The 12,036-nt window shown below is 49.3% G+C and overlaps 1 protein-coding gene and 1 long non-coding RNA gene across 2 annotated transcripts in view; both read left to right on the plus strand.

The window, feature by feature from the left end:
* The window catches only part of LOC106808149 (RNA polymerase-associated protein RTF1 homolog), a 26,473-nt gene that overhangs the window by 11,562 nt on the left and 2,875 nt on the right, over window positions 1–12,036 (plus strand). Inside the window, exons 11-16 of the mRNA XM_014810731.1 lie at window positions 2,531–2,608; window positions 3,668–3,796; window positions 7,798–7,850; window positions 8,677–8,803; window positions 9,515–9,648; window positions 9,716–9,758. Coding sequence (XP_014666217.1) covers window positions 2,531–2,608; window positions 3,668–3,796; window positions 7,798–7,850; window positions 8,677–8,803; window positions 9,515–9,648; window positions 9,716–9,758 — 564 coding nt within the window. The remainder of the gene's footprint in view (window positions 1–2,530; window positions 2,609–3,667; window positions 3,797–7,797; window positions 7,851–8,676; window positions 8,804–9,514; window positions 9,649–9,715; window positions 9,759–12,036) is intronic.
* Window positions 222–968, plus strand: LOC106808340. Its single transcript, XR_001393766.1, has 3 exons — window positions 222–314; window positions 535–625; window positions 885–968. It is a non-coding gene; the product is annotated as an uncharacterized LOC106808340 (long non-coding RNA).

Consider the following 12,036-nt stretch of genomic DNA (forward strand, 5'->3'; position numbering starts at 1 on the left):
TCGACAGTGATCACGCTGGACCCAGGCTGCTGCATAGCCCGAAAATTGTGTGTGTGTTGGGGGGGGGGGTGAAATAATGACCTGCCTTTCTTGTGGCATAGATTGTGTTAGGTTCGATGGAAAACCATGTTTTTATGGAGCCAACTTCCGGCATTGGTTGTTTTTCCATTGTTTTGGTCTCGAGATGTCAATTTCTGTATTCTTTTTAATTCCAGCTCATCAACGGAAGAAACCAGAAAGCCCAAGAAAACGGTTCCTGTCAGTTGCAAGGAAGAGCTGTTGCCAATCAGAATCTCACGGCACAAAATCGAGAAGTGAGTTTCTTGTACTATATCATGTTCCTGCGTGCGTATATTTCACTTTGCCGCATTTTCCAATGCCGAAATGCTAGCAAGGGACCCACATGTATGGAAACTATATTGTTGACTGTGATTAGGGTATGGGTGGGCTAGATTTGTTATGTGCATGCATTCTTATATTTTGTCATTAATCGTCCCTGCATATGTGGATGTTAGCATGCAGTGTGCTTTACAGATGGTGCCACGCTCCTTTCTTTAACAAGATTATGCTGGGAGCCTATGTACGAATAGGCATCGGTAACAACAATGGAAGACCTGTGTACAGGGTATGCAGTGCCATCTGTAGTAGCTTTGCAGAGATATATGGTTCAGAGACCTTCTAAATATTAGATCATATCATAATATAATTTTTACATACGTGAATTGCGACGTGCATCAGAAATGTGACTTTTATAGCTATATGTGACCCGGGTAACCATGTTATTATTGAGAATGTGATCCTGCTTACAATTGTCTGCGTTTACTGGCAGACATGGTGAATACAATGAATAGCATGGCCATGTAAGAAATGTACTTGTGTCGCAGATTGCCGAGGTTGTTGAAGTTGTAGAGACAGCAAAGGTTTATCAGCTCGGCTCTACACGGACGAATAAAGGTTTGAAGTTAAGGTGAGCCGTTTTTTCTTGTCTTACATTATATAGGGGTCACGCCACGTGTGTAGTGTTTACTGCCAACATTAAAATTTTAGTGTCATATAGTGATAGATGCTGGGTGGCAAACTATGAGACAGAGAGGTTTTAACTCGACGTCTGGGCTGATAATGTTTATTCGCCTTCATTGGGCACTTACATCATTTTGTACAATGGTGGGTACCACTCTTAGCTTTTATTTTTTGGTTGACTATGGTCTTTTGTCTCCTTTTCCAACAGGAAGCCATTTTAATGACTATGCTTCATGCTAGTGTGTGCTAAGTGTATGCCTAAAACCACATGCCTAAAACCATATGCCTAAAACAATCAAATGGGGTCACTGTGTGAACACAAGAGCGACGCGCTCACCTGCTCGATATCCTTGTCGGTGAACTTGAAGTTGAATGCTGTCTGGATGTCCTTCTCCTTCTGGTGTATCTCGTTGAGCGTCGGCAGCGTGAGGTCGGCGAGCGTCATCGCCTCCTTCCACTTGAAGAACTCGTTCTCCGTGTAGTCGCTGTTCGAGACAAACTCGAGCCGGAAGACCCTCTCCTGAGAGCCGTGCCTGAGCGAGAACGTGCGCCGAGTGATGAGCAACGTAACTCGCATGGGATAGCTCAGTAGTCGAGCTACGCGGTCGAGTTACATCAACTTCTCCATGTAGTTTCGCTAGGTTAGCTTGCAAACAAAAACGCTTGCCGCAAACTAGGCAATGAATTGTTAGCGTGTAACTACTGTTTTTAGGCTACACATTGTCATAGTGACGTAACTTGACTGGGAGGCTTGCGTAGGAGCTATGCGACGGATGTTACATTTAGTTCTCCATGCAGTTTCACAGCGTTAACCTGCACGGCTTAGGCGAGAACAGTTGACGCCATTGTGCCATTTAGATATCCTAATACGTATGAATATATGCCATGTTTTTGCAAAAATAAAATGACAAATTACACTTTACATATTTCTAGAATAGCCTAAGGTAAGTTAATGTTGACTGAAGCTTCAGTGATCTAGAATGCAATGGTTTTAGGCATATGGTTTTAGGCATGTGGTTTTAGGCATATGGTTTTAGGCATGTGGTTGTAGGCATGTGGTTTTAGGCATGTGGTTTCAGGCATATGGTATTAGGCATATGGTATTTGTCATATGGTTTTAGGCTTATGGTTTTAGGCATATGGTTTTAGGCATATGGTTTTCGTGTACATCGATCTCGACATGGCAGCCATTGTTGCGTTTTAGCGTGGTGATTTTGAATATCGTTTTCTAGAACGTCCCATTCTAGTATCAGGGACATTGAATGTTTTTCTCTATGCACAGATCATGCTATAGTTCCAAAAGATTTGTAATGTTGAAAAGGTGATTAGTTTAAGACATAAGTAGTAAACTATATGATGTGTGGGTGAGTAAATGCATGAAGTTTTTTGGTTACGGACGGATAGCACCTTTGACAGTGGCTTCATACTTATCAAGTTATGCGTTGCGATACACCATGCTATCGGCATCAGCTAATCGCGTGTATTGTATTTGTATTGCATCTATTTCCAGATCGTGAAGGAGAAAGATAGATTCAGGAAGAACCCATGTAATTACGCAATGCGCAAGGCTAATCTACAGAAGGCCAAGGTGAGTAATATCACTGACTGATGCATATTTCTCGTTAAAAAATCATTTAGCCGTTGAGGTAAAAGAGGGATCAGTTAGGGTATCATGGCTAACTCCTCTGGCCCGTGGGGTTTGTGATCCTATTTGATTTATTCTTTGTGTTAAACAGTTACCTAATTGAATTGTTATAATTAATTATACATCAACGCTACGAAATTTGAATGGCGCTATTGACACCCGCAACCGTGCTGCCACCCTGAAAAAGTCGTATTTCCCATTATATTATGCACGTTAGACCGAGGGCTAATCACAAAGATGCAATAATATTTATACCTAAATGCTATTTAATTGAACGATGTTCATTTTAGGACAAATTTATCCATAATATAACTGAAACTATATGTCGTTTATAAGATATTACAATCTTTTTGCTTTTAAATTAATAAATAAGGAACACCCTCGGTCTGTAGCCCTTGGCTGAAAAGTCGTTTTGCGCAACTTTTCAGATCGTGCGCTTTGAGTGGCGCCACCGTCGTTGTAGTCAAACTGTAGTCTAATGATGATTGAACCATGAAACTTTTTATGTAGCGTAATTTTAACCTGAATTAACTGAAAATAATCCTAGAACCTAGAGTAAAGGATCCCTTTAAATTGCTCACTGTCACTGTTTCTGTCGTCGGACATGCACTGGGTTAGACAATGTATTGCAGTGTTAGACTCTGTTGCGGTGACCACCATTGTTAGAAACTACACGTGTGGCATGCTGGTACCTAGCTGACATTGTCCTGACACCAGGTTAACACTGCTGACACAGCTGACAATGTGCTAACACTGTACTGACACCCTGCTGACAATGTGCTGACACTGTACTGACACCCTGCTGACAATGTGCTAACACTGTACTGACACCCTGCTGACAATGTGCTTACTCCATGCTAACATTGTGCTTACACTGTGTTAACAATGCTGACACAGCTGCCAGTGTGCTAAAAAGCACTGACTGAGCACCCTGCTGACAAATGTTCTTACTCACATGCCTAAGCATTGTAGCTTAGCACTGTGTTAACAATGCTGACACAGCTGGCCAGTGTGGCTAACACTGGTACTGACAACCTGGCTGACAATGTGGGCTTACTCCATGCTAACATTGTGGGCTTAGCAGCTGTGTTAAGCAATGGCGACACAGCCTGGCCAGCTGTGCTCACACTGGTAGGTGAGCACACCTGGGCTGACAATGTGCTGACACTAGGCTAACATTGCTGAAACAGCTGACAGTGTGCTTATAATGTACTAACACTGTGCTGACATTGGTTGGACACTGCGCTGACATGTGCTGACACCTGGTGCTAACACGGCGCGCTGGCACTGTCTCGACCAGACCAAGCATGCAGGTTTACATGATGTGGCTGATACTAGGGTCTACCCCGAGCTGACATGATCGTGCTGATACTGGTCTAACACGCAGGCTGACATGATGTGGCTGATAGGGTGGTCTAACACCGAGGCTGACATGATGTGGCTGATACTGGTCTAACCGGCAGGCTGACATGATGTGCTGATAACCTGGTCTATACACCAGGCTGACATCATGTGCTGATACTGGTCTACAGCCAGGCTTGGACATGATTGGCTGATAGCTGGTCTACAGCCCAGGCTGACATGATGTGCTGATACTGGTCTAGACCCAGCTGACATGGATGTGCTGATAGCTGTTCTAGACACGCAGGCTGAGGCATGATTGTGGCTGATAGGCTGGTTCTAACACCAAAGCTGACATGATGTGGCTGATAGCTGTCTAACACGCAGGCTGAGCATGATGTGGGCTGATACTGGTACTAACACCGGCACCAGGGCTGACATGATGTGCTGATACTGGTCTAAAACCAGGCTGACATTGATTGGGCTGATAGCTCGGTCTGAACACGGAGGCTGAGATGATGTGGCTGATAGCTGGTCTAACACGGCAGGCTGACCATGTGGCTGAGCACCAGACCACATCAGGCTGACATGATGTGCTGATACTGGTGTATTACACGCTTAAGCTGAGCATGTATTTGTGGCTGATTACTTTGGTCTACCCCAGGGCTGACATGATGTGCTGATACTGGTCTAACACCCCAGGCTGAACATGATGTGTGATACCTGGTCTAACATCAGGCTGACATGATGTGGCTGATACTGGTCTAACACCAGGGCTGACATGATGTGCTGATACTGGTCTAAAGGCCCAGGCTGACTGATGTGCTGATAGCTGGTCTAACACCAGGCTGACATGATGTGCTGTGCAGGAGTGGGGCTGGTCGGTAACAGCCAGCGACATGATTGGGCTGATACTGGTCTAACACGCGAGGCTGACATGATGTGCTGATAGGCTGGTCTAAGCACGCAGGCTGAGCAATGATGTGCTGATAGTGCTGGTCTTAACAGCCAGGGCTGACATGATGTTGCTGATACTGGCTAAGCACCAGGCGAGCATGCATGTGGCGATACTCGGTCTAAGCAGGCGCAGCTGACATGATGTTGGCTGATCACTGGTCGCTAACACCAGGGCTGACATGATGTGCTGTACTGGTCTAACACGCGAAGGCTGACATGATGTGGCTGTAATACTGGTCTAACACGCTGACATGAATGTGGCTGATACTGGTCTAACACCAGGCTGACGATGATTTGCTGATACTGGTCTAACACGCAGGCTGACATGTGCTAACACCAAGACGGCAAACAGCGCAGGCTGACATGATGTGCTGATACTGGTCTAACACCAGTGACATGATGTGGGCTGATAGCTGGTCTAAGCACCGAGGCTGACATGTGCTAAGCACCAAGACCTAACACCAGGCTGACATGATGGGTCTGATACTGGTCTAGCCGCAGCATAGCTGACATGATGTGGGGCTGATACTGGTCTAACACCAAGCTGACATGATTGCTGAATCACTGGTCTATACACCAGGCCTGATCATGATGTGGCTGATTACTGGTCTAACACCAGGCTGAGCATGATGTGCTGATAGCTGGTCTAGACACCAAGGCGCTGACATGATGCTGCGATAGCTGGTCTAACACCAGGCTGACAATGATGTGCTGCATACTGGTCTAACACCAAGCTTGACATGATGTGCTGATACTGGTCTAACACACAAGCTGAGCATAGATGTGGCTGATAGGCTGGTCTAACACGCAAGCTGACATGATGTGCCTGATACGCTGGTCTAACAGCACAGGCTGCATGATTGCTGAAATACTGGTCTACCCCACGCCAAACGGGCCCCTCGAGGCTGACATGAATGTGCTGATAGCTGGTCTAACACGCAGGCTGACCATGATGTGCTGATAGCTGGTGCTAACACCAGGCTGACATGTGGCTAAGCACGGCAGACGGCAAACACCAGGCTGACATGATTGCTGATACTGGTCCTAACACGCAGGCGACATGATGTGGCTGATATGTTCGGCTAACACCAGGCTGACATGATGTTGCTGATATCTGGTCTAAGCAGGCAGGCTGCATGTGCTAACAACCGCAGACGGCAACACCAGGCTGACATGATGGTGGCTGATACTGGTCTAACAGCGCAGGCTGACATGTGCTACCCCAACAAACACGGGCAGACGGCACATCTAGCTGACATGATTGTGGCTGATACTGGCTGCTAACGACGCAAGGGTGAGCATGTGGGGCGCTAACAGCCGACGGCACCATCATGGCTGACATGATGTGGCTGATGCTGGTCTGGTTTGTCTATATTCAGGGGCGGTACAGGAGATAATTTGGCATATTTTGTTCAGCGTGGTTTGTGTTATAAGCCAATCAGATGTTAATCGCGGTGGCGAAGGAGAGGAGAAGGCTGGTGGAGAAAGGCAGGAAGGGGAGAAGGGAGCAGGTGGCTGGTAGGAGGGGGAGAAGGGGGCTGGGGAGAAGGAGGAGGGGAGAAGGCTGGCTGGAGGAGGTGGTTGGAGAAGGAGGAGGTGGTCGGAGAAGGGGGAGGGAGGTGCCCTTCTCCCTGGCACGGGCACCTTCTCCCTTCTCGGCAGCGGCACCGTTCACGCACCCACTTCTCCACCACCTCCTCGGCTTCCGCACCAGCTTCTCCTTCTTCGGCGGCTTCCTTGCATTGGCTCGCCGCACCAGCTTCTCCCCCTCCTGCCTTCCCACCAGCTTGCTCGCCGCTCTGCTCCTTCTCCACCACCTTTTACGCTCTGGCGCCCTTCCTCCTTCTGCCACGAGGCTTCTCCGGGCCTCGCTTCTGCCACTAGGCGTCTGCGTCCTCCTCCCACGCACTTCTGCCCTTCCTCGGGCGGCTTCGCTCTGCCAGGGCGGCAGGCTTCTCGCCCTGCCTCTTCTTCCCTCCACCACCTTCTCGGCGCTTCTCTCCTTCCTGCTTGCTCGCACCTAGCTGTCTCGCGCGCGCTCCTCCTCCACCACCTTCTCCCTTCTTCGCCCTTGCGCTCCCTGCTTCACGTATCTTCTTCACAGCTGGAAGTGACGTCAGCGAACACGCGATTATGGGCATCTAATTGGTTATAACACAAACCACGTGATAAAATATGGCACCATTTATGCTCGCTGTAAGGCCGGGCCTGAATGATTAGCCAAACCGGCTAACTGGTCTAACACGGCAGGGCTGAGGCATGAGTGGGGGGCTGATACTGGTCTAACACGGCAGGCTGAGCATGATGTGGCTGGATACTGTCTAACAGCGGGCAGCCTGACATGATGTTGGCTGATACGGTCTAACGACCCCGGCTGACATGATGTGGCTGATACCGGTCTAACACCAGGGCTGACATGTGCTAACACCAGACCACCCCACCAGGCTGACATGATGTTGGCTGATACTGGTCTCACACACGGGCAAGGCTGACATGATGTGCTGATACTGGTCTAAGCATCAGGCTGACATGTACTGTGGGGGCTGATACTGGTCACTAACACGGGGGCAGTGCTGACATGATGTGCTGATAGCTGGTCTAACAGGGCAGCTGACATGATGTGCTGATAGTGGTCTATAGCACCAGGCTGACATGATGTGGGCTGATACTGTCCACACGGGCAGGCTGAATGTGCTCCACACCAGACAACACCGAGGGCTGATCATGATGTGGGGGGGCTGATACGGGTCTACAGCACCAGGCTGAGCATGATGTGGGCTGATACTGGTCTACAGCGCAGGCTGACATGATGTGCTGATACTGGTCTATACCAGGCTGACATGTGGCTAACAGCGGCGAGAGCGGCAACAGCCAAGGCTGACCTGATGTGGGCTGATACTGGTCTAACAGCAGGCCTGAACTAATGATGTGGCTGATACTGGTCTAACATCAGGCTGACATGATGTCTGATCCGGTCTAACACGCAGGCTGAGCATGATGTGGGCTGATACTGGTCTAACACCAGGCTGAGCTGATGTGCTGATACTGGTCTAAACACCAGGCTGACATGACTGTGGCTGATAGCTGGTCTAACAGCCGAGGCTGACATGTGCTAACCGCAGACGGCAACACCCGGCTGAGCAGTGATGTGGGCTGAATACTGGTCTAAGCAGGCAGGCTGACATCTGTGGGCTGATACTTGGTCTAACGCCAGGGCTGACATGTGCTAACAGACCAGACGCAACACCAAGGCTGACATGATGTGCTGCTAACTGGTCTAAACACCAGGCGACATGATCTGATACTGGGTCTAACACCCAAGCTGACATGATGTGGGGGCGTCTGGTGCTACACACGGCGGCGACATGTACCCTGATACTGGCTAAGCACGGCAGGCTGACATGTACTAACACCAGGGCAACACCGCGCTGGCACTGTACTGATACTGGTCTAAAGCACGCGCTTCTGGCTGTAGCTGATAGGGCTGGCTAACACGCACGCCTGACACTGTGGGGGGCTGACAGCGGCAAAAATCAGGCGTGACATGCTACTAACCAGAGGGGCAACACGACCGCGTTGGCCAGTCGTACGACACCGGGTCAACATCAGCTAGCCCACTGTTCTAACAGTCTGCAGCTGTATTGGTGGGGGCAGTCGATTGCATGAGCAGCGATGTAACAACTGAGGCGGACGTGGACAAGCTGACGGAACAGCTCGGGCGCCCTGGAAGAGCGGGCCGAGGAGCTCGATCGCATTCGCACGGGCAACATCTCTGCCATCAGCTACATCAACCAGCGAAACCGACAGCGCAACATCCCTCCGAAGCTGAGATACATAGTGGTGAGTGCGCGGGGCAGGCCCGGCCCAGTGCAGAACGCTGGTGTGGGGGGCTGTGTGGCACATGTGGGCAAATGGCAAATGTGTAGGATGCTCTCCAACGGCTGCGCGCAGTGCTGCCCCGCGGCATTACTCGTCGCATTACTCGTTGCATTACTATGCCGCATCTAACGTAGCATTACTTGCCGCATCTAACGTAGCAGAGACGCACACCCTGCGGTGCCAGCGTGTATAATAATGAATAATAAGCGTAATAATCTCGGTGCATATATTTTGACGTCCAGCCGTCTCTGCTACGTTAGTTGCACACTCATTGCATTACTACACCTATTTGGTGCAGAGGCGTCCAGCCGTCTCCGGCTCCGGCGTTAGTTGCACACTCATTGCATTACTACACCTATTTGGTCGACGTCCAGCCGTCTCCGCTACGTTAGTTGCACACTCATTGCATTACTACACCTATTTGGTCGACGTCCAGCCGTCTCCGCTACGTTAGTTGCACACTCCATCTGCATTAGCTACACCTCCATTTGCGTCAACGTCCGCAGCCGTTCCCGGGCTACGTTAGTTGCACACTCATTGCATTACTACACCTATTTGGTCAACGTCCAGCACACCCTGGAGTCTTTAAGTTGAGGCACACCCCTAGCGCAGGCCTCTCGTTTGCGTATATACACCACCGTCGGTCTCGTTTGCCGTTTGCCCGCCGCACAGCAAGAGGTGCAGGAGATGCGCAACGCGGGCGGCCAGGCGGACCGGCGTTCACGGGGCGGCGCAAGTGTCTGCCGACGATGGTTACGAAGACGCGCGACAACGTCCCGACCGAGCATCCCGGGGGGCGAAGCCTAGCGCAGGCAAGCAGCGGACCGTGACGGCCCGCGACCCTCGGCCCGGGGGGCCGGGGGGAGGGCGGCCCTCGGCCGGGGCCGCCGCCAATACCGACGAGCACAGACTGCAGGTATGTAGGTGTGAGGAGGGTGGAACGGGTGAGTGACGTGCCGCTGCGCCAGGGTTCTCCAAGAGCACTTATAGCCTGGCGCCCGCAGGCTATCGTCGAGCCCACCAACGCTAAACATGCCACCGCGCCACTCCTAAATATCATAGCCGCCATGCTAAAATTAGCTAAAAAAATGCTAAAACCAGGAGGCCGAATAGGGCAGCCCCCCGGCCAATGCGCTATAATTGAAAAAGCTTGAGAACCCTGATGCGCGCGTCCGTACATCGAGGTTAAGAGCGTCAGTTGTTCGTAGGAAAAAAAAAAAAAAAAAAAGAAAAAACAGGCAGCCAGAAATTAAAATGCTGGAAAGCGAGGATAGCGATCAGGGGGGGGGGGGGGGGTCAAATTTCGCCATGGTACCGCATTTCAGGAGCGTGTACAGGTTTTGTAGCGCAGGGGGGGGGGGCTCTAAGCCATAACGCGACAGTGTGGCGAGCACGCGCGGAAGTGGGGGTCAGGGGGCCCTCCCAGAATCATTTTTGAAATTAGACGCCGTTAAGATTGTGGGCGTTTGCCTGCCGGGGGCAGCATGGCGGCACGTCGTCGAGCTGCCAGTAGATGTGTGTTTTGCTCAGACAGGCGTGCAGAATGAATATATGTGGTGGTGTTCCAGTATTGTGAAATTAATCAGAAGTAATAATTACGAGAGGCATGTGGTCTTTATAATAGCCCAGCTTGGCAGCAGTGTAGGAATAGCGTGGGCTGGTATGATTGTTGTATTAGGGCTAGTAGATATACATTGTCTAACCATGCGTGGCGTAGTAAGTTGACAAACCCTTATTCTAAGACTATGTTCCCGTGGTTTTTTAAGCCGCTCCAATAGTGTGAAGCTTCTGTTGAAAGCCATTCAACACAATTATCTCATATTATATAGTTGCCAGATGATTGTTCGATGCTCAAGCGTGCTTCTAGCTTCAGCAAGCAAACTTGTTGGCTGTGGTTATTGAGCTGGATATGTTTACGAGTACTGCGAGGGTAAGTCCATTACGAAAAGGCGATCGCCCTGCCGGCCCTTCACAGGAAGAACCTGTTCTCTGGCAGCACGATTTTTGATATCAAGATAGATCTTGAGGTCCCAGCCTATCAGGTAAGCATCAGCAGCTGCGGTCTCAAATGTTTTATAAGATTTAATGTTGTTGCAAATTTTTGCAAATGAAGATGTGTATACACTGCAGTGTTGGATTATCTTGAATGCAGTAAAAGCTAGTATCGAAATTACCAAAAAAGATATAAGTATAATTTAAAGATGTGTGAGATGCTTTCTAGAGTGCATTTTACGTGTCTAATAACATCAAGTAAATTAAGGCCATTGATACTGAAAACGCATTAATGGCAAACTAACCTTCTCTCCGGTTCTTTCTTCACACCCATCTTTGGTGCACTGAATGTTGCAGTAGCTTCATTCGCCTTGAAAACAAACACCAAATTCAGTTTCCTTGTCGGCGAAGTCTAGTTACTTGCAGACAGCACTTGACACACCCTGTATAGTATACACGGGGTCAGAAATAATTTGAAAATTTACATGCCAGTTCGGGCCGTGTAGGTAAGGGATTTTACAGCCGCGGAACAGGCAAATTACAGGCCCGTATCATTCCGGCAGATCCTGCAGAAATTAAAAAATAAAGACTCGAAAGTTGAAATTTTTGTGACAATGGCTTATTTAGGCAGTATTATGTATTACAAAGAAGCATATTCAGTGATACTAATGAGCTGTCAGAATTCTCGATTGTCGCTCCCTGGTGTCTTACTCTCGGACTCTTTCTTAAGCTGTTGCTGGGCTTGGCAGCTACGGAATAGAATGTGCACATCGATTTTCTAACTGGCCCGTCGGCGTTGCTAGTATTAGAAATGTCAGCCGCGAGCACTTAAAATATGGGCATCGGGCCCGCGGGTTAGGATTTGAGCACCATGGTATAAATAAGTGTATCATTGGGCTGTTCGTTGCTAGGCCACCACACTGCCCGTTGTGCTGCCCAAACCATCCCCGCCATTAGTGGATAGACGCGGCACCCGGCCGCTACCTGCAACCGTCCGAAGCTTACACAGAAACGCAGAGGACTTAATATGCACTGCCTGCATGTAGTGCGATCATCAGTGGTGCACCACCTGTAATATACCTGTAATATAGGCTGCCAAGCCTCGATAACTTTGGCATGCATGATTCTCTAAAGCAAATGAAGAGCTAATGACATGAAATCTGGTAAAAGTTAAGCTAATTCATGTTCCACCCTTTTTTTAT

This window comes from Priapulus caudatus, unplaced genomic scaffold (genome assembly GCF_000485595.1).
Source record: "Priapulus caudatus unplaced genomic scaffold, Priapulus_caudatus-5.0.1 Scaffold13, whole genome shotgun sequence".
Lineage (NCBI taxonomy): Eukaryota > Metazoa > Priapulida > Priapulimorpha > Priapulimorphida > Priapulidae > Priapulus > Priapulus caudatus.